The sequence below is a fragment of the Hemiscyllium ocellatum genome, chromosome 3 (genome assembly GCF_020745735.1).
Source record: "Hemiscyllium ocellatum isolate sHemOce1 chromosome 3, sHemOce1.pat.X.cur, whole genome shotgun sequence".
In the NCBI taxonomy this organism is placed as follows: domain Eukaryota; kingdom Metazoa; phylum Chordata; class Chondrichthyes; order Orectolobiformes; family Hemiscylliidae; genus Hemiscyllium; species Hemiscyllium ocellatum.
Genome location: NC_083403.1, coordinates 34,180,344 through 34,204,415, shown reverse-complemented (window position 1 = coordinate 34,204,415; position 24,072 = coordinate 34,180,344). Strand labels below are relative to the sequence as shown.

At 39.2% G+C, this 24,072-nt stretch overlaps 1 protein-coding gene across 3 annotated transcripts in view; it reads right to left on the bottom strand.

Annotated features, from left to right (window-relative positions):
• Positions 1-10,533: 10,533 nt before the first annotated feature.
• Positions 10,534-24,072, bottom strand: part of bves (blood vessel epicardial substance) — a 33,984-nt gene continuing 20,445 nt past the window's right edge. For 2 of the 3 annotated variants that reach the window (XM_060849538.1, XM_060849547.1), the window contains exons 6-8: positions 20,277-20,444; positions 15,848-15,989; positions 10,534-10,897 (exon numbers count right to left, since the gene is read on the bottom strand). In XM_060849538.1, coding sequence (XP_060705521.1) covers positions 10,788-10,897; positions 15,848-15,989; positions 20,277-20,444 — 420 coding nt within the window. In that variant the 3' untranslated portion in view covers positions 10,534-10,787. Of the gene's footprint in view, positions 10,898-14,564; positions 14,662-15,847; positions 15,990-20,276; positions 20,445-24,072 lie in introns of all 3 variants that reach the window. The other variant, XM_060849555.1, reaches the window with a different exon arrangement.

The window sequence follows — 24,072 nt, the reverse complement described above, 5'->3', positions numbered from 1 at the left end:
GGGGGCATAGATCTAAAGTGATTTACAAATGAAGCAAGGGAAAAAGAACTCTTTTCATATAGCAAGAAGTTAGAGCATCGATTCACTGCCTGCAAAGGTGGTGGAGGCAACTCCAATTCCGGCATTCAAGAAGGCATTGGATGTTTATTTGGATGGAAATCATATGCAGGGATATGGGGAAAAGACAGGGATTGGCACTAGGTAATAGAGTCTAGATTAGAGTGGTGCTGGAAAAGCACAGCAGGTCAGGCAGCATCCGAGGTGCAGGAAAATCGACATTTCGGGCAAAAGCCTTTCATCAGGAATAGAGGCAGAGTGCCTGCAGGGTGGAAAGATAAATGAGAGGGGGGTAGGGAGAAAGTAGCGTAGAGTACAATAGGTGAATGGGGGTGGGGATGAAGGTGATAGGTCAGAAAGGAGGGTGGAGTGGATAGGTGGAAAGGAAGATAGGCAGGTAGCATTAAGTGGCCTGGTAACGCTGAAACAAAATTGACATTAGATGATACAATTTAACCCCAGTAGACAGGTAGCTGTCTATCTTCCTTACCACCTATCCACTCCTTCCTCCTCTCTGACCTATCACCTTCATCCCCACTCCCATTCACCCATTGTACTCTTTGCTACCTTCCCTCACCCTCCTCTCTGACCTATCACCTTCGTCCCCACCCCCATTCACCTATTGTACTCTATGCTACTTTCTCTCCACCTTCACCCCCCTCTCATTTATCTCTCCAACTTGGAGGCTCCCTGCCTCTATTCCTGATGAAGGGCTTTAGCCCGAAACATCAATTTTTCTGGTTCTTGGATGCTGCCTGACCTGCTGTGCTTTTCCAGCACCACTCTAATCTAAACTCTGGTTTCCAGCATCTGCTGTCCTTGTTTTTAACTAGGTAATAGAGCCAGAGAAGGCACAGTGAATCAAAATACGTCCGTCTGCACTTCAGTGGAATCGCACAGTCCTGAAACCACAATCCTTTGTTATGAACACACCCACCCCCTAAACATTGAAAATAATCATTTGATTGAAAATAATTTTAGAATGAAGTGTTTTTCATCCCTCAAACTTAGAAAATAGGTCAATTCCATCACCTGTAATGGAGAGATTTGAAAACATCGCCCAGAGTATTAATAACTCAAGATACCCAGACTAGTCTAGTGACATCACCACCACATCACTAACTTTTCCAATCTTTGGGACCATTTTGAAGCCATAAGTGGCCTCGTAATGCTGAAACAAAATTGACATTACATGATACAATTTAACCCCCAGTCAACAGGTGCATCAATTCTATTCAGTTCTGAGTTTCTTATATCACAATTCTCCAAAAGAAATTAGAAATTATAATCTTTTATAATGAGGGAAGAAGACAAACAATCACACAGAGAAGCTATTCAATGAGATTATCAGAGGCTAAGGAGAACAGCATATATGGTCTAGTACAGAAAAGAAAATCCTGAATGATGTGAAGTCAGAGGGTTATATGCTGTTAAATTGAAAGACACGGAAAAAACTTATTTTCATCAAAGCTTGTCAAATTACATCATTCATGGTATTTTATGTCAATACTAAACTACCACCATGTAACAGTTAATTGAAAAGTCAGTGTTCGTGTTTTTAATGACTGTAGTAAAAAAAAAGTTTGGGGAATGAAGAACACTGACAACCTTTTAGAATTATTTTCAAACACATTATTATTTACCTCAGATGTAGACTGCACCTTTTGCACATATTACTTACAAGGAAATCTTAAGAAAGTTTGTAAGAAACAATACCATAGTGTTTATTGTGTAATTTGTGAATTTTACAGTGTTGTAAAATTTCAATGTTTTTCCTTATTTTAAATATAAGGAGAGCAACGTATGCAAATATTAACCTAAAGACATTTTATCTATTAATATAAATGGATTAACTTAATGGATATGGCAAAGAAATACAAATAGCAGTGTACTTACACAAAGGTTAATTCAATGTCACCACAATCAGTCAGACACAATTAAAGACCTCACCAAAATATCAATGTAATGCAAAGCGCAATCCAAGAGGACACCTGACATTAATTCCAGTTAATGAAACATTAATCTGCGTCTTAACAATCTTTCATTATTCACCTGTACAGCTTTATTGAAGATAGACTGTGCCCATATGAGTATACACAGAATTTTATTTCTTTACTCTCTTGTGTTTTTGTTGAACATGTTCATCTACTCAGTTGTTCTAACAGTTTTATGATAGTCTTTTCTCCTCTTTCTTGAGTTTGTCCCCAGAATACTTCAGGCCAGGCCACTCCTCAGCCCGTTACGCAAACACAAATACCACCGTTCCACTGGACACAGGTGTATGACCGACAGGTGAACTCAGCCAACAGTTTTGGAATAGCTTGTTAAATTTACATAGATAGGATATGAACATAATTTCTTCAAAATTTGAAGATCGTATCAAATTACAAGTATAGCAAATTAGGAAGAATGTGAGATACTGAGGAACGATATAGAGGAAATATTCTAAGAAATATAGCTCAATGTCGACAAAACAGATTTCAATAAAGGAATCATATTTATAATCCTTGGAAATTTATTCCTAATACTCATTAATGGGAAAGTAAAAAAAATACATTTAATACTAGATGCATAAGAATGATTGAAAAATCTTTCATCCAATATTTTATGAAAGGACTTTCATAAATGCTTACCAAATTCAACAGTTAAGAGGATTATATAGCTATACAGTTATATAGCACAGAACCAGACCCTTTGGTCCAACTTGCAAATGCTGATTAGACATCCTAAATTAATCTGGTCCCATTTGCCAGCATTTGGCCCATATCACTCCAAACCCTTCCTACTCATGTACCATACAGATGCCTTTTAAATGTTGCAATTGTACCAGCCCCCACCACTTCCTCTGGCAGATCATTCCATACACATGCCACCCTTTGCATGAAAAAGCTGCCTCTTTTATCCCTTTTAAATATTTGCCCTCTCACCCTAAACCTATACCCTCTAGTTTTGGACTTCCTATCCTGTGAAAAAGACCTTAGCTACTCACCTTATCCAGGACCCTTATGATCTTATTAACTTCTATAAGATCACCCCTCAGCCTCTGACGCTTCAGGGGAAATAACCCAAGCCTATTCAGCCTCTCCCTCTAGGCTCAAACCCTCCAACCCTGGCAACATCCTTGTAAATCTTTTCTAAACCATTTCAAGTTTAACTTTTTTGAACACAATAAACATATTAATGACTATTTGGATAAAATATAGAAATGAGTGGAATATTTGTGCTGCTGTGGCTCTCATTGATCCTCATTGTCCTTCTTCTGTGCTGAAATTTCTAAGATGTTAGATTTGAATTATAAAGAAAGGCAGATAGGCTGGGACTTCTTTCATTGAAGTGTAGGAGGTTGAGAAGTGACCTGGTAGAACTTTAGAAAATAATGGGAGGTATTGATAGCGTGAATAGAACATAGAACAATACAGTGCAGAATAGGCCTTTCGGCCCTCGATGTTGCGCCGACCTGTGAACTATTCTCAGCTTGTCCCCCAAAATCATCCATGTGCTTATGTAAGGATTGTTTAAATCTCCCTAATCTGGCTGAGTTGACTCCCTTAGCAGGTAGGGCATTCCACGCCCTTACACTCTGTGTAAAGAACTTGTCTCTGAAATCGGTCTTAAATCTATCACCCCTCAATTTGTAGTTGTGCCTTCTTGTACAAGCAAATGGTAGTTGCGATTTCCCTAGGATGGGGGATTTCAAGACCAGAGGGCACTTTTTTAAAGTGAGAGGAGAGAGATTTTAAAAAAAGACATTAGAGGCAAACATTTTACATAGAGGATAGTTCGCGCGTGGATTGAAGTTCCTGAAGAAATGGTGGGTGTTGGTATAACAACAATGTTTAAAAGACATTTAGTTGAGTACATGAATTGGAAAGATTTGGAGGGATATGGGCTAGGAGCAGGTAGGTGGGACTAGTTAAGTTTGAGATCATGTTTGGCATGGACTGGTTGGACCAAAGAGTCTGCCTCCATACTGTATGACGGTTGGGAAATCAAAGACCATAAAGGAGAAAGACAGAAACAGTTCAGGTTATTGTGTTAACAACTTTGTTGATTATCTGAACACCCAATTTTTAAAAAAAAATCTCATTCTGGATTTCACCTCAATTTTTGTTGATGTCATCAACAGAGGTGGTGGACTTCACAAAGTAATAATTTGGTTCAAGACCAAAGCTTTTCCTGTGACTTGAATGTGAGTTTAACTACGGGCCTAAATTGTCAACACCCTGTTCATGTTGTCAGTTATTTTTGTACCAACATCAACACAAAATAAAGACCCAAGTGTCACAAGTCAGGACCCCTCTATAGGGTTTTTTTTTAATACATCACATTTGATTTAATTAGTTTTAGTGTGAACTAAGGAGCAGGAGGTAGGAGAACCTTTATAGCTAGTTAGAGCAGAACACTTTTCTGGGTAAAATGGATTCTCCATCAAATTAAGTACTTCTCATATTCTATCTAAATTCAATATAATAAAAATGATCTGGAGAATAATCCAAAGGCTCTTAAGGTTTAGCAGCTGACTCAAATTGCTAAAGTGAGAAAGATGGCAAAGAATCATTTGACATAAAAAGAGGATTTTTGAAAAACTGGCAAAAACACCTCTTACCTACACAGACTATTAAATTTCATGTATGTATCACACCACATTATGAAGGATACACCTCTGCAACACCAGAACCTTTACAGATATTGACTGAGCAGTTAGATATTCTAGCTTTTTCACCTTCCCCCTTAATTTATGAACAATTACTGATGGACACGGATGATAAAAAGGTCTTGTTATGAGGTGTCCTTTCAAAACCCACATCAATTTTTGCTACATAAAAGCAGGCTGATGGGAATATTAAGTAATCTGAGAAATTAATAGGATAATAAAGAGAAAAACAATGTTAATGTGTGGTCGGCTGCAGCTGACATTTACAGCTCAATTCTCCATGTGCCTGAAATTGTAATAAGGGCCTTTTGGATTCTTGATGATTTTTAGCTGTTCTCTGAAAAAAAAATGACTGAATATGAACAGTTCAAAGTGAGTTTGCCAAATGAAGTAATACTGTTAGTTGTTAGAAATCGCACAACATCAGGTTATAGTACAACAGGTTTATTAGAAATCACAAGCTTTCAGAGCGTAGTCCCTTTATCAGGTGAAGTGAGACAGAAACGCAGAGACACAGAATTTATGGGCAGAGAAATCAAAGGATCATCCAAATGGTGTGAGTGGAGTGTTGAATAATAAGTTTTTTTTTGCTTAGATTAGATTACAACTTTAAGCATTGATTAGATTAGATTACTTACAGTGTGGAAACAGGCCCTTCAGCCCAACAAGTCCACACCGACCCGCCGAAGCGCAACCTACCCATACCCCTACATTTATCCCTTACCTTATATTATGGGCAATTTAGCATGGCCAATTCACCTGACCCGCACATCTTTGGACTATGGGAGGAAACCGGAGCACCCGGAGGGAACCCACGCAGACATGGGGAGAACGTGCAAACTCCACACAGTCAATCGCCTGAGTCGGGAATTGAACCCGGGTCTCGGGCGCTGTGAGGCAGCAGTGCTAACCACTGTGCCACCGTGCCACCCACCAGTCTCTGCAGGTGATCAGGATTGTCAGACAGTGTGAGTAAAGCGTCAATAGCTGAATAACAACTGAAGGGATGACCTAAAATCCAATTAAATGAGGCAGAGTGATAATTACAAAAAAATTAAAGTAAGGTGTTGCTGGAGACAAACCAAATAACTGGAATAACATGGAACACAAACAGAAGCTTCCTGAAAGCCCAGAAGGTCCAGAAACATCTGTGAAGAGAAATCAGAGGAATGGACACTGGCCCTGAAATGTTAACTCTGATTTTTCTTCACAGATGCTGCCTTTGGTCCAGACTTTCAGAGTATCCTATACACTCTCAGCTTGCCTACTTCTCTCATTAGAGTTTTCCACTGCCTTCCGAAGATACACAGAGGCAGCACGACTGGACATCCCATCATATCAGCCAAAGGGACCTTATGTGAGACATTTCTGGCTATGTGAAGGACATTTTGAAACCAAGTGTAAGGGGGCCCCCAGCTTCTGTCACGATGGTAGATTTCTTACAAGGACCAGTCGGACCAGGAACATTCCTCATCATAATGATGTTTAGGTACTCTGCACAACATTCCTCATGACAACAGCATCGCTGCAATAGCATCAGTACTCAAAACCAATAACTACCAAATCTGTGGGCACCAGCCTACAACTCATCTGCTTCATCCATGACCACAACATCTTCACCTTCGACAAATAAATCTTTATCCAGACACAGGGACCAAATTTCATCCCAATATGCCAACATTTTCATGCACAAGTTCAACTAAGACTTCCTTGATGCACAGGACCTCTGACCAACACTGTACACCATGTACATCAATGACATTTTCTTCCTTTGGACTCATGGCGAGGTGAAATGACAACACAGTGATATCAACAATTTTCATCCCTCCATCAGACTTACCATGGACTACTCTTCAGATTCAGTCTCATTCTTGGGCACCTCAATGCCTCACTCTCATAAGAACTGAATACGGTGCTCAACTCATTGATTACCAATTCTGACATAACACAGCAAAAAACTGCAATGACCTCCTCAGAGGACACAAAGGATATGAGCAATAGAGTACCCTTTGTTGTCCAGTACTTCCCTGGAGCAGAGGGACTACGTCATGATCTTTGCAGCCCTCAACATGTCATTGATGGTGATGAGCATCTCGCCAAGATCATCCCTATGCTTCCACTTCTTGTCTTCAAACAACCGCCAAACCTTAAACAGTCCATCGTTCGCAGCAAAATACCCAGCCTTCAGGACAACATTCACACAACCCAACTAAGGCAATGTGTGCAGGATGTGTCAGATCATCGACATGGACACAACCATCACACATGGAAACATCACCCACCACATACACAGCAGATATTCATGTGACTCAGCCAATGTTGACCATCTCATCCGCTGCAGGCAAGGATGCCCCGAGCCATAATATATTGGCAAGATCATGCAGATGCTATGGCAACAAGTGAATGGACATCATACAGCAATTGCCAACTAGGAATGTTCCCTCCCAGTCAGGGAACACTTCAGCAGTCAAAGACATTCAGCCTCCGATCTTCGGGTAAGTGTCCTCCAAGGCAGCCTTCGAGATACACGATGCAGAATTGTTGAGTAGAAACTGATAGACAAGTTCCATACCCATGGATACGGCCTCAACCGTGATCTTGGGCTCATATTACACTTCATGTGACCCCACTACATTGCTCTGTATCTGTAAAATCTTCCTTACTGTCCTGTTTTGACACCATGGCCTAGATAAATTGTTATGATCTTGTTATTTTAATTAGTATGTATAATTTTGGATTACTTAGTACTTTGGTTAAACCCTTGTCATGCAACTCTTATACCTATCATGTTAATCCAGTCAAATAAAACTGAAAGAACGGTGAATGCTGAAATTCAGGAGAAAAGGGCTAGGGGTTGCTGGGGGGGAGCATTCCAGGGGTTTGGCAGCATTTATGAAGAAAAATCAGAGTTAACATTTCGGAGCTGGTGACCCTTCCTCTGGTTTTTCTTCACAGATGTTGCCGGACTGGCTAGCATTTCCAGCTTCTGTCTGTGTTCCATGTTATTCTAGTCATTTGGTTTGTCTCCAGCAACACCTTATTTTTATGTAATTATCTCTCTGCCTCATTTAATTGGATTTCAGCTCACCCTTTCAGTTGTTATTCAGTTATTGACACTTCACTCACTCCATCTGACACTCTTGATCACCTGCAGAGACTTATTATTCAACACTCCACTCACACCATTTGTGTGATCCTTTGATCTCTCTGCCCATAAATTCTGTATCGGTGCGCTTCTGTCTCACTTCACCTGACGATTTCAAATAAACCTGTTGGACTATAATCTGGTGTTGTGTGATTTCTGACTTTGTCAACTCCATCCAACACCGGCAACTCCACACCACTGTTAGTTGTATCAGCAGTGATGGGATGCTGGGCAGATATAGATGCAGGTGTTGCAGAATACTCAATGAAAGTGGCAATATCAAGAATGTCTTGGATGATCTGACAGTTTGAAAGGATTTGCAAGGTGGAAGTGTTCACAAAGTGGACACTGGTAATTTTCAAGATGAGGAAAGTAGCTATTTGTTTTTATGAAAGGAGTCAAAAGAATCCTAGTTCATGGGTATGACAGAATGCAATAACACTGCATCTAGAGCTTGTAAAAGGCCAGGGATAATTATGAGTAATATAATTGGCAGAGATAAAAAGCAGCTGAAAGAGAAATGAGAAGATAATTTTAGGTTCATAGAAGTGCGATGTTAACAGTTGTGATCGAATATTGTGGTGACCTACAAAAACTGAACTGTAATATGTTGAGAAGAAAAAGCATTGAGCTGCTGAATGATATTAAAATTATATGATGTACATACAACATAAGTTACTTCTCAGGTCATTGGTAGCCATATGGAATGAGGTGTACCTTGTTTTACTCAGGCTCTGCACTTGGTCAACTGACTGATTGGAAAATGACAGTATACGTGCATCTTCTATTTTAATGTTCCACCATTTTTTCTTCTAGAATCTTATGTACTTGTCCACAACGAATTTCATCTGGCACTTAACTGCTAGGTGTAAATCGTCAAGCTGTTTATAGCATCTTAGTTACCCCAGCAAACACCAATTGTTGTCATCTGCATATATCATTACCTTATAAGGCATCCTTTACCCTAGGTCTGAAATATAGGAACCAAAGCTTGCAATAAGTACCTTTCCCACTTCATTATGTTTCCCTTTACACAGGTTTCCCCCCCCCCACCCCCCCACCCCTTTAGTCTGTTACTAATCTAATTTATAAATCAATGTAAAGATATCAGATTTTCATGTAATACTTTCTGGAAAGCCTTTGGTAAAGGAAAACATAGCTAGCCACACAATTTCACCTGTTATGCTTGCCACAAGAAAACTGCAGAGCAATGTAGTTGAACTCTACATTGCTTCCATGAGGGGAATAACAGGACTGCAATCAGAGAGGGAGTTTAAACCATAATGGACCGATATGGAATCAAAGTCTACAACATTGGTTAGGTAAGTTTTGCCTCTTGTAAAGCCACATTACCTTTAATTGATTAGGCTATATTCATGGAAGTGCCTTTCCATTTTTGTGTTTAGCCAGTTATTCCATTAGTTTTAGCATCGCGTTAATGGATTTGTAGTCTTAAGGTGAAACCCTTAGTTACCCTTCTTCAGCACGCAAACTGGATTTGCAAATTTCTAACTTATTGAAATCTTGACAGTGTTCAACAACTTCCTGCGAATGACCATGAGCATTGCAAAAAAATGCGTTTTGGAATGTTTCCCTTTATTTGGAAATATTCTGGGTCATATACCTCAGAGGACCAGGAAGAAATAAAGATATTTAAGGAAGGACTCCAGAGCTTTGGTAGTTGAGGGTACAGCTTCCAAAAATGCAATACAAGAAATGAGAACAGAAGAAGCCAGAACTGAAAGACACAAAATAATCAACTACTTCCTCTCAATCTTCATACATATTCTATATTGACTCTTGATGGCTTAAACTCACTTTCTGTCTCCTGGGTGCACTGAGATTTTGAAGGATGTCAATTCATTGTCAATCAATGTATTTGCACTCATGCATCCAATCTATGTTACTACACTTTTCTCTTATACACCAGAAAAGGTACAGTATTCCCAACACCCTCTTCAAGAATGCTTAATTCTTGAAAAATTAGCCAGGAATGTACAGTCGGCTCTGCTATAACACAGGACCGCATGAGATCAGAACTACCCATGTTATAAGAAAATCGTGTAATAGCAGCACCATTTAAACTAATGTGGCCAGTATCATGTCATAACCAATACGCACTTTAAAACTTTGCACTTTCAAAACAGTGTCCCTAATTTGTCAATTGTGTTATAAAGAATTTGTGCTAATGAAACATGAATTATAGCAGAATCACCTGTATGTACTTCTTATTGATCACAAGCAAGAATGAGGGGAATTCTTAATTAACCATTCTAGTCATAAAGGAGAGAAAGGGAGTGCTGATTGGACACTAGCTAGCCATGGTCTTTGAAGGTGTCACTGCTTAGTATCATTGCATCCTGGAGCATCACTGCGTCCAAGAAGCCAATAACAACAAGTTCTTACGAGAAAAGAAAGTGTTTAGTGGCTCAGACTACTGAAGAAAAAGAATGAGTTCGGTCAAATAACTTTTAACTTAATAAGAGCAAACCTTAAAGATGATTCAACCAAATCATAAAGAACCCAGAGTTTTTAAATACCAAACAATCCTCTCATTCACACTCATCCACCTTTTGGTAATTAGAATACAACTGTGATGATGGAACAAATCAGGTTTTAATCTTCATAACACTTTACATTTTGAATAAAACTGAATAAAAAAGAATATCAAATAGTGTTGTTGACGTGTCAACGTGTTTTTATTGCCCATTAAAAGTCTCAAGCCATACTATGCCCTGGTGCATTGGAAAGGAACAGAATGTGATAAAACAAATTAATACATGTCAAAATCTGGACATTTGTATATGTGGCTGTGTGTGCATTAGTGGTTCAATCGTCAAAAGTAACAGGATTCATTTGTTAGATGTTTATACTTTCTAGCAGACAAGAGTTCTTCTCTGCTAGGAACATTCCATTTTGTTTCATTCAGTATCAGTTGGGAGCCAGCTGGACAACTGGTGAAGGTGGGTCAAAGACATCATCCTCAATAGTCTCCTCAATGGGTTTCATTTTTCCAGAACTCCTAGTATATGGGGACCTCTCTGTTACATTTGAAAGAAGACAGAAGCAAAATAAACATCTGTGCAATGAAATTTTGCTTTGAAGCTAATTGTTAGTAATGAATAGAAATTCTTTTCATTTACAAACTTGACTACCTTCTTTTTGAGACAGAGGCCCTGAGCAAAATGGAAACCAAAGCCCCACAGATAACTGTCAAAGTAATCACAAGACTCGTGCAAATGCTACAACAATTGAAGGTAAAGTTAAAGTTGCCATAATCCTACTGGACCATATCGCTGCTCTTCTCAATAAGAGGGATGACTAGTGACAGGTTAATCTGGAGGGGACAGGTTCAGAAGGAAAGTCCTTTATAGTAACCTGTCCTGGTGAGAGAACTTAACTATGTTGTTGACGTCCTCTGCATAATAAACTGGCAGTCCAGCCAACTGAGCTAACTGACCCCCTACAACAACTGCAGGCAAATTGAACACATATCAAAAGTTACTGTCTGGACTGAGCTGGATAGCTTTTAGTCTTTTTTTTAAAATAGCAAGTCATGTAGGCACGTCAAGACAAATAATTTCCTGTGAATACCCTCACAATGTGATATTAAAATAAAACAGCATCTCGCTGTCTGGCTCACCATTGACATGCCTCAAACCATATGAAGCTGCTCCTTGTACACCATAAAGTGAAGTCTTATCCACTTCAGCTCATTTTGCAATCCTTCAATTCATTGCATAAGGAGATAAACAGTTACTAGTTCCACTTACTCAGGTCTCAGATATCCTGTCGGCCCTACTACAAAGATCACATTTTTTATGTATCACTACGCAGAAACTTTAAAAAACTAAACACAGGGGTTGACCTTAACCAACAGGAGATGCCACAGAAAATCATTGTATTTCTACCTACATTTCAAAGGTCAACTAATAGCTTAGAGCTGTTTTATTCTGGTTTAACTTTCTAGTTTGATTCTACATTCATTCTCCAATTTGGGAATTCAAAGACTCTCACTTATTCTGCTCTCAAATGTAATATTTAAATCACAGTCATCATATCAAAGCACTACAAATTAATTTGTCAAAGAAATTCTTAAATATTTAAAAATGCCTTAGGAAAACAAATCAGAAAATGTCATATTGAAAATAAAATTTCTTTTGCAAATGAAAACAAAACTAAACAGTGCTGTAAATGTATTTGGGGAGGTAGTTATTTGCCTAGCTCCATAGATTTACTTAAAACCTTAAGATATCCTTTAGATATTTTATCCATCCAACAATGTCAATCATTTTCAAGTTATAATTAGTTGAATTTCATTGCAACTCCAGCTTAAATTGCTGCTCAAAGCTAGTATCAATCACAGTTTTCCTGAAATCTAAAAACCGCATTAGTAAGCTTTGTTTTATTTAAATTATGTGGTTAATATCAGGCAACATGAAAGTATACTGTTAAGTTTTTAGTAATGGTACATTCATGCAGATTAAAGAGATATACAGAATGTAGTTACATCCATAATACTCAAATACTAAAATACACTTTTCTTTAAAAAAAAATACAAGGAAGAAATTCACATTTTATTAAATCTACCTTAATTAATTGAAAGGGTAACTAGCAAAGAAGGCTTGATGACCTAAATTCCGTGTGATTCTTTACCATGGAAGGTTCCATTTTACCAGCTGTGCCCCATTCTGAATACTATCAGGCAAATGTACACATGCAATAAACAGTCAGATAGTGTTTAATGCTCATCGAAGCATCCTGTGTTTGGTGCAAGAAGGAATAGAAAGATGCAGGCTTCTTTTGGTGCCAAAAATAAAATAAATGTTTCAGTTCAGCCAAAATGTCGACATTAAAAATGTAATTTCTAAAAGATGTGGATGCTCGACATTAATTACACATCAAAACATGTCTGACCATCTGAGAATCTTTAAGAATCACTTAAGGTTTTTCCAAGCACATGCTAAAATGGACTTTTGTTACCCCACATGTATCGGTCACTTCTTCCATAACAGTGTGAAATCATTTTCTTTCTTTACCTCTCCTAACCCGAAGGCTGAAGCGCAACTGCGACATTTTCGTGAAAATCATTTAGAAGCAGGGGTCAACTTGAAGGAGTGTTTCTGAACTGGATATCTCAGTGAATGGTGAGGAACACTTATTTATCCACTGAGTCAAGGGTTACCAGTTTTGGCTATCCTGCCTGTAACAAGGCAGTACAGAACTTTGTAATTTAGACATCAGTACAAAACTATTAAATCAAAAGAATAACAGGATCAGTTACAGATTCTTTCACCATGCAGCCAATAATAATTACAATTGTTCCCAGTAATTAAAAAGATGAGGAATATCATAGTTTAATCAAGACTGAAAAGGTAAAAGGGAATGTAAAACAAAAACTGAAGTTACTGGAAAAGGTCAGCAGATGTGGCAGCATCTGTGAAGAGATTTTTTAAAATGTAGACAGATTTGAGTTACAGACAATCACTGACATCTAATCACAGTTGAAACATTAGGCCAGCTTTAGATTAAAACAAGGTATCAACCTCTGTTGGAGGGAAAATACAGGAAAGCCCAGTGGTTCAAATAACTTTACAATGAACAGTGACAATTTATGCAAAATACTTTAAGTACCATTACCTTTAATATCAGGACACAAGGAAGCTCAGGGAAACAAAGGGAGCTTGGAGTGCTTGTCCACAGGGAAGGTTATATGGGGAGTTATGAAAACATTTGGAACATTAGCCTTTATCAGTTGTGGCATACATTATAAGAGGAGTCAGGCTATGTTGGTGCTGTACAAAACATTTGTTAGGCTACAGCTAGAGTACTGTGTGCAGTCATGGTGGCCACACCGTAGGAAGGTTGTGACAGCACTGGTGGGGTGCTGTTGGTTTGGAACACTTGGGCTATGAAGAGAGGCTGGAGAGGCTGGAATTTAGAGCAGAGAAGACTGAAGGCCTGATTGAGATGTATAACATGATGAAGGACATGGACGGGGGGTCAGAACACAGCTGCTCCACTTAGTACAAGCATCAATAATAAGGGGGCATACTTTTAACGTGAAGGGCAGAAAGATTAGTGGGAATTTAAGAAAAACTTCTTTTCACCCAAAGGGTGGCGGAAATCTGGAATGCACTGCCTTGGAGAATAGTAGAGGCAGGAAGCCTCACATCCTTCAAACAAAATATGGACGAGCACTTGAAACATCATAACATTCTCGGTTATAGGCTGGAAAGTGGAATTAGTGCAGATAGGTGCATGCAGGCTCAATGGGCTGAAGGGCCTCTTCTGTGCTGAATGACTTATCATATTCATTACAATTATAATTCATGCAATCTTTCCAACATAGTTATAGATTTGAAATTGTGGTCAGTTATGAGACAGTTCTATTATACACAACAATACACAACAATATCATCCTATTCTGTTTCAAGAAGTGGTATTTACTGAAAAATAAAACATCATTCTGGCAATGCAGAACTCCAATTTCACTAATAATCTAGAATGGAAAACATGCCCAAATTTTGGTTCAGCAATTTTCAATCTACAATCTCCTGATACAAAATCCAAGGGCATTCTCGTTAACTTGAGTCATCGGAACAACTTTGATAATGAGTTTTCCTCTAGGACCTATTGATTTAATCAGGTTATCTCAAAATAATTATCATAAATTTAGTTCTTGATTTATGTTACTTTTTTCAGTACCTGGGACCACGTAGTTAATCATAGTCGGACCAAGCATGAACAAAATGCAGCAGTTGGCTCCTTTCAGACAAATTAGAGCAGTCTTGCAGGTTAGTTCCTTTTCACAAAGTGAGAACAACATAAAAGTGTTAACATCAAGTACAAAAATTCCACAGCAACACAGGGGAGCACACAGCTACCATAACAACCTTGAATTTGCAGAGTTGGGCATCAATTTAGGTCAGAAGATAGAACCAACTGAGAGTTGGTCTGTTGGGTCACATTGAAAGTTTTACACTAGATTTTACTTTATTTATAGACTAAAATACTGAAGCTTATTCATTGCTGTTTAACTGTACGACCTACTGATGTAATTAGGAAAGGCTGTGGTGTAGTAGTAATGTTACTGGACCTGTAATGGAGAACTAAGGCTCAGTCACAGGGACATGAATTCAAGTCCCACCAGGCAGATGCTGAAATTTGAATTCAACACAAAAGAAAATCCGGCTTAATGAGGAACGGGGAACCACTGTTGTAAAAGTCAATCTGATTCATTAATGCCCTTAATGGAAGGAAATCCATCATCCTTACTTGTTCTGGCCTGTATGTCACTTCAGACCCACGGTGGTGACTCTTAGCTGCTGTCCAGGTAATTAGAGATGGATAATGAATGCTGAACTGACCAGTGCAATGACAAGGAAAAACTTTAAAAAGATTTTCCCAGAAAATTAAATGGGTAGTTTATAAGTTTGATATAGTTTTATTTCTATGAACTGAGAAAGGAATAGATTTAATGAGCTCAAAAGGCATTTTAAAAATCCTATACTTTTATACACGAGAAAGTGTCAAAAGTGCTTCTTGGTCAGGCACCATGGCCATTTTGAACTGTATGTGCCCATATAACTGGACATAGGATAAAATTATTTCGGAGTTTTAATGCCTTGTGGTTGTGATGAAATAAAATACAAGCTAGCCGGTATTTCTGCAGCACGTTGCATTTGCAATTTGTATAAGATATCAGCTTCCAAAAAAATATTTTATACTTTAAGATCCTTTTGTGGGTCGTGTTAAGACATTAGGATTTTAGGATACATTCACAGCAGAGGTAGTGGAGGAAGGGTTCTGAAAACCCTGCTTGAAGGCTACGCATTACCTTGATTCAAACTACACAAACTTGTTGGTTAAACCGGATTCATACTGCAAGCAGTTAGTTTCGGAATGCAAGACTGCATTGTGAAAAATCAGAGTTTGTAAACACATGGAAGAAACAAAAAGTAAAGAAGGGCCATTTATTTGATGCTCACGGATTGACGAAGCAGTAGATCCCCGATGTAGAAAGTGCGATAGTCCATCTTCTGTATCACTTGAACTGGCCATACTATTTCTCATTTTCATCATTGAAAGTTGGGAACAAAGACTGGGCTGTCGCTCAAACTTTTTGGCAGTCTGCAATGAAAAGGAAACTGGATTTTCAGAAATAAGATAAACAGAACATTGTTTTTCAATATCGGTCACTTACTTTGAATGGCCAGATAGTAAACTGTTCAAGGAGCCTTACTCAATACTCAGTTGCTATTATGGAATTTGGCTCTTGTCTCTAAAATAGAAGTACATTGCCAATTCCATTTAAGACAATATTTTAAACTTCATTCTGGAATGGCCCTACTTTATACATTTTAAGACTGTTGGGTAACTCTGAAATAATTTCATTTCAGTTAAAACAACATCATGCCTCTAAAGCAATGCTGATGATCCCATTGTGACCTTGTATACACCTAAAGAATTCTTGGAAACCAGAAATCTCACACAAGTCGAACTGTAGATACTTGGTAGAGGCAGCGGACTGAGATGGCCTCTGTGTCACAACTCTACATACAAGATAGCTCTTTACTAAAAATAACTGTGCAATACACCAACTGTTCACCAAGATACTCCCTTCTTATGCAGTAGCCAAATTATTTCCCTTGCTTCTCAAGAGAAAAAAAATCAATGCACAGAAAGCATGAGTTCAAATGTGGATGTTATGTTTCAACATTAAAGGGTGCACTTCCCACTTTAAGAGAGGATGATTTGCTTTCTTCCATTGTCAAATCGTAATTATAGGTTACATTAGTGTCCAGGTCTGTTGATGAGGGTAGTCTATAAAGTCCTCCTGTATTAAGTTTTGTTTTTGTTTGGATTAGCTATGTGTGAAATGCGTCAAGTCTGCTCTGGATACTGACACCAAGTGTGTCACACTGCACCACCCATCTCCCTCTAAACTGAAATTGGATAACACAGTGGAGGCAATGACACAGTATGTTTTACAGCTATTGTCAGGGATATTAAATTCAAGTGAGCCATATTAAAAATAGTAGCAGCATGTACTGTGATCTAAATATGCTGAGCTTTACAATAAGCGAACTAACCTTCCAGAAGCCTCAGTAGACTCGTCTGTTACTAGAAAGTCCCATTTAAATCTCAAAGTATGGAGTGAAGCATTCCTTTAAAACAACAACATTTGGGAAGAGGGGAGGGAAGGTGAAGGGTCCAAAATACATAATATCCAGTGAATACAACATGGTAAACCAGTAACTGTGCATTACACAAGGCTGTAGAAGGTGTATGTTTATTGGAAATGTAACTTTGCTCAAAGTGTAACCACAACATGTAAACTTTCTGCAGTTATATGGCAGAGCAAAAGCAGCTCTGAGAAAATGCTGGGCCACCATTCATAAAGTAAACTTGCCACTGATTTATAAAAGAAAATTGCCGAGCTTTTTGTTTAAAAGATCATGTCACAGTATTGCAATATGCAAGGCAGCACACTCTCATTGATCACATAGTCACGAGTCTCTACACTTACACAGTTTTTTTAACAGACATTTTTTAAAAGTTAATTTACAGGATGTGGCTATCACTGACTAGGCCAGCATTTATTGCCTATCCCTAACTGCAGTTAAGAGTCAATTACAATATATTGCTGTGGGTCTGGACTCACATGTAGGCCAGCAGTTTCCTTCCCTACAGAACATTAGTGAACCAGATGGGTTTTCAACAATGGTTACATAGTCAGCATTAGTCTCTTAATTTAAGATATGTATTGAATTCAAATTCCACCATCTGCTATGGTGAGAGTTTAACCCAGGTCCCCAGAATATTACTTGGGTCTCTATATTAATAGTACAGCCATTATATTAACGGGGCTATTGCCTTCCCTTAACTTACTTCATTCCACAATGTACCAGTTTGGTCCCCACTGTTTTCCTCCCTCCCTGCCAGCAGGCTAAAGTTCCACCTATACCATCAACTCTGCAACATCGGCCTTTTCCAACAAAACGGATTCAAAGCCAAGCCTGTTTCATACATACGTATAGACAGACACACACACACACACACACACACACACACACACACACACACACACACACACACACACACACACACACTCTCTCTCTCTCAAGGTGTTATTAAACAGTGATTACATAAGGGGATCTTGGCCAATTTTGTCAAACTCAAGGCAAAGGACTAAGTCCAATTACAGTCCTCTGCTGCCCTTTGGTGAAATTAGATAATTGAACTAAGACACAGTATTATTCCTCGGACTCTGTAGTCTGTATGACTTACTAATGGTGTCATTGCTCTGAAAGTAAAAATGAGGCTGGAGTGGAAGAACACATGGATTAAAACAAGACATTTTTCCTACCACCCAAATTTTAAGCATGGTCCATAGCTTTTCCAATTTTTCTATCAACCTTTGAGGTGGCAAATTCACAATAGCCATTACACGGTTATTAACTCTTCCTTTATCATTTTTTTAAGGATGTGTATATCCGATTAGACTGGTAAAGAACTAATAGTTTATCTCTGGTTCCTTGCTGGGTTTTACCCAATTGATTACAGAACGAAGGATACAGAAAAGAAATAAGTTTCTTACTCAAGACTTGCGTGCTTATCTTTTAAAATCTGCTTGCAAAAGATTATTTAATTGAAGCATTTGGACAGAAACAGATAGTGAAGATTGGCCTGAAACACTGGTGATGTTTCACATTCAATTCCATTCCAACAAAAAAAAACGTTTTGAGAATAGTGTAACATTCGTTCAGCATGGAGTTACTCGTATAACCACTATAGCTTGCACAGAATCACTGAAATGATACAGCATAGAAGGAACAGCAGCTCTAATTTACTTCTATTAGAGATCATATCAGCAATAGCACAGTAAAATAATTCACACCTTGCCCCTCAATTGTGACAGGAATTGGTTTTTATTACGCAATAGCTTATAAGTTAATTCGGCACTACTTATAACAAAATAGCACAGAGGTGTACAAGACTTAAGATTTAGTCTCAACAATCACCCAACATCTTTAAATTTTCCTTCCTCTAAAAAAGGGTTACGGATTACTTGAACCATTCAAAATAATTACAGTCTTATTACTTGTTCCTAAATACTCTGCATAAACAAAATGCATGGGTGACATTATGCCATTAAATAGTTTACAGTGTCCACCAGGTTTGTATGTGCAAAGCAACTTAAGATAATAAGCAAGCACTAAAATAACAGCTCAATAGTAACTGCATGCTGTATCGAATGAAACACAACATAATATATCTGCAGAATAAATTACCCAGAAATATTTCAATTTGCATACCACTTTAACTGAAGGATTAATTGTCTATTAAAATATTCAGAGCTGAAAATGTATTGCAGTCAGCCACAATAATCAATGCCCCAAATACTCTTCTTTGAAAATTGTATTTTAACACTTTTCTGTCCCTTAGAATTGAATACAGACAGTTTAACTTTAACTCAACAAGCTTACACACTGGTCAAACATTAGAGCTTTGATTAAAAGCATTTCTTGACAAACCATATCTGTTTAGAAACTCACTGTTATGTGACATTATGTCTACATTTAATGTAACAGGAATTGAAAGCAGCCACGTTGTGAATGATCTGATTAATTTTGTGAACTCACAGAAAGTTTTATTTTCTCCTTAGAAGATAACACAAAATACATTGCAAGTCCATTTCAACATCAGGCTGTTAAATAAGTCTGGAGTTAGGTTACAGGGGTTCAACTGGTTAACGAATCACCCATTTTAGCATTAACTTTTATGATTCACTGGGTCCCACATTTGGTCAATGGTTTTGATGAGTACTTCGCCAGCGAAGTGTCCTAGTGTTGTAATAACCTAATTTTAGGGAGGATAGAAAGATAGCTAGGATTCGGATTCCCAATTGCTGTCTATCGACCCATGCTGGAATGTGTGGGCACTGGCTGACAACAGGAACTGACTGTGGCATGATAGAACAGCTGACTACCGCTTAATATTCCAACGCACATGTGAAGAATAATCTAATACCCGACAACGCTCTCTGACCATACCCAACCTGGATTTGCTACTTCAAGAGAGGTGAGGGTTTTAAAGAAAAATTGGAAACTAAATACCTGGGTTAATATAAAGGTTAAAAATAATCACATAATAAATCAAATAAAAGTTCTTTTAAAATCGCATCACAGTCCATTCATTAAGAGTTTATATACTGTACACAATTTGTTATACATATTTAAAATCAAATCAATATTTTTAACAAAATTAAATAGCTGTTCTTGAAAAGAATTCTATTCTTGAGGCACATTTTTCATGCAAAATATTTTAAAACTTGGCAAATTTTAATGCAAATTTCTAATTCCCTTTGGATGTTTACATAATATTTAGCTTCAGGCATGCAAGATTATTACCTACTTTGTCATTTAGTGTGGGGTCATTCAAAGAATACAGCTTGTTTGTGATATCTTTGCCAATTAGATACTTAAAGACTTCATGAAGAAATGATTCTGTCTCCAAGAAGAAAGTTAGCCTCTCTCTGGACCAGCACAAAAACTTGCAGTTCTCTTCAGCCACAATAGTTACCTGAAGAGAAAAAAAACACCATTGTGACACATTCCAAGGCACTACAAGGAGTAAAACTACCTGGATCATGAATTAAAATGTTATGCATATATTGCTTCAGTCCCAATAAATGGCAATAATTAAATTAATGAATACCAATTATGAAGTTCAATGGATCACCCCTCTACTAATTATTATTTAAAGCCATTATATCTTTATATCATTATTGCCATTATGACTGTGGAGTTTGCATGTTCTCCCTGTGTTTGTGTGGGTTTCCTCCAGGTGCTTCAGCTTCCTCCCATAGTCCAAAGATGTGCAGCTTAGATGGATTGACCATGCTAAATTGTGCATTGTGTTCAGGGATTATAGGAAAGGTGGATTGGCCACAGCAAACATTATGTTACAAGAATAGTATGGGGACCGGGGATGCTTTTCAGAGGGTCGATTGAACTCGGTGGCCGAATGGTCTCTTTCTGTGCTGTAGGCTTTGAGGAAATCCCAAGGCAGGCAAGCTGATCAGATTTCTTTTCCTTTAAAACTATGACAATTCTGTGTGTTTTGACAAGCATTGGAAAGATTCTGCCTAGGAATGTACTGTGGAGTGCCACAGCAAGAATTCCTACCTGATTGATTTCCATTGTGCAGAGTTACTGACTACATCTGCTCCACTGTGGGTGGTGTCAGGGGGAGACCAGGATCCCCTTCATAGAAACAACAAAATAAAAATCCATTCTGACTAGCATGCAATTCCAAAGCAATGAATTCCTGGGATCAGGTTGAGATTTAGTTTTCTCTTTGATAAGAACAGCATTCAACCAATTCAAATGTCAGATGTTGGTACACAATTCTTTAACTGATGAACACCATGAGTATGCCCTAACATTTAAAATTAAGATATTTGAAATTTATCAAAAATCAGGACAAAACTATTTAGATTTAATTTACTTAGCAGAGGTCCAATAGGCCATAGTATCATCAGTTAACTCAATGACCTCCTTCCTTCATCATCAGAGAGGGGTGGGATGTTCACTGATGGTTCACAATGTTCAGCTCATTCACAATTCCTCAGATATTGATTTGGAGATGCCAGTGTTGGACTGGGGTGTACGAAGTTAAAAATTGCATAACATTAGGTTACAGTCCAACAGGTTTATTTGGAAGCACCAGTTTTCGGAGCGTGCTCCTTCATCAGGTGGTTATGGAGTACAAGATCGTAGGACACAAAAATTATAGCAGAAGTTTACAGTATGATGTAACTGCAATTATATATTGAAAAGGACCTGGATTGTTTAAGTCTCTCATCATTTAGAATGGGCATGTTGATTTCAGTTCTTTCATATGCAAATCCCAGAACTTCCTTAAAGTTACATTCTCAAGTGAGCTTTAACAATAGGTGCCATGTTGACCCAAAAAATGCATTGAAGGTGTGAGGTGCTCTGTGGGATGCTATCTGATTCTAATCTTAAAAAGGGATTTACAGACTCCTACATGGATCAATGCAGTTTTTGAGCAAAATAAAATGTAATTATGCAAATACAAATTCACCCGACAAAATTGTATAGGTGTGTGTGCATGTGGGTGTGCACACACGGGGGAGGGTGAGAGAGAGTGTGCGTATGTTATAGTGTGAGTATGAGTGTAAAGGGGTACAAGTCTGTGAGAGGATGAGTGTGTCCGATGTGACAGTGTCAAATGTGACAGTGGGGTCACCTGCAGTGTGACATGAACCCAAAAAATAAATGAACCCAAGGTCCTGAGACGAGCGTATCAGCAAAGTGAGGCAGAAACTGGGCAGATGGAAGCTACGGTCGCTCTCCATCGTGGGAAAAACCTGGTCGTCAGGTGTGAGGCACTGTCATTGCTGTTATACATGGCACAGGTCTGGTCTATTCCCAGACCCTGTGCCGCTGCAGTCACCCGGGCCATCTTCCCATATGGTGGTCAAAGATGGACCGGATCCGAAGGGACTTGATGTATAAAGATCCGGGCAACGGGGGAAAAAAACACACCCAACACCACCCTCACCCTGATGGCCACCTTTGTGTGTGGCTGCATCAAGCTGGGCATGGATCCCCGGCACGCAAACACCAAGTGTCACTATGTACTGAGGTTCTACCTGTCCCCGGTGTTGTGAAGGATGGGCCTGGCCTCGCTGCTGCGGAACACTCCAAGTAGTTGGACCATTCTGTATCATCTGTCCTTCGTGGAGACGTTTATGAAGGAAAACACCTTTGACCACAAGTCCATTAGGAAGTGGTCAGCATGTAGTGTCCTTGAGACCCTTCGGGAAAAGGAGAGGGCGGATCCTATCGAGCGGTTCCCTGAGCAGACTGCCATTTGGCAGAATGCCTCATCGCCAGAACTTTCCAACAAGCACCAAGACATGGCTTGGCTGGTGGTGAGAAGGGCTCTGCCTGTAAGATCCTTTATTCACGCCCGGACTCTCAGCCGCACCGCACGCTGCCCTCGAAGTGGCTGCGGGGGGGACAAGACCGTCACACACCTCCTTCTGGAATGTGCCTACGCAGAAGAAGTCTGGAGAGGAATGCAGTGGTGTTTGTCGAGGTTCGTCCTGAGCAGCGCCGTGACGTGGGACTCCGTGCTCTACGGCCTGTTCCCCGGGACGCGTACCGAGACAAACATCAACTGTGCCTGGAGGATTATCAACTTGGTGAAGAACGCTCTCTGGGTGGTCCGAAACCTGTTGGTCTTCCAGCTGAAGGAGTTGACCCCGACTGAGTGTTGCAGACTGGCACATTCCAAGGTCCAGGACTACATGTTGAGGGACGCGCTGAAGCTTGGGGCAGCTGCTGCCAAGGCACGGTGGGGAAAGACCACAGTGTAACATCTGCCTGCCTAAGAACAGGGGGCCCACGCAGTCATTTGGGCTCCGCTGACACCTCAGCTAAATATCTGGATATATGATTGATAAATGTACAGACCTGTATATACAAATGATAAATTCTGACCTCTGTATACAAATGTTTATGTATGTATGGCATGCCCAACTGTACAGACTATCAAATTATTTTATGAATAAAGTACATTTTTGAAATAAAACAAATGAACCCAAGGTCCTGGTTGAAGCCATCCCCATGGGTACTGAACTTGGCTATCAGCCTCTGCTCAGCACTTTACGTTGTTGCCTGTTCTGAAGTCCGCCTTGGAGGATGGTCACCTGAAGGTCCGGGGTCAAACGTCCCGGACCGCTGAAGTGATCTCCGACTGGGAGGAAACACTCGCGCATACGCAAACCGTCAAGGAATATATAAATGCCAGATTCATCAGCCTTTCACACACAGTAGAGCAAAACATCATCTGATCACAATGCAATGCCATCCATGCTTTAAAACCAATCACAACATTGTCATCAAACTAGCAGATAAAAGAGGAGCGATTGTCATTCAAAATAGAACAGAAGTGCAAGGAAGTGTACCGACAACTGAACAACCAGGAACACCACAGGCGACTACCGGCCGATCTGACCAAATAGCACACCCGTGTACTAAACCCATTGATCTGTTCAAAGTTTGAGAGAAGATTTGTAGCTTGGGTGCTCATTGTTGTGGTTCTGTTCACCGAGCTGGGAATTTGTGTTGCAGACGTTTCGTCCCTTGTCTAGGTGACATCCTCAGTGCTTGGGAGC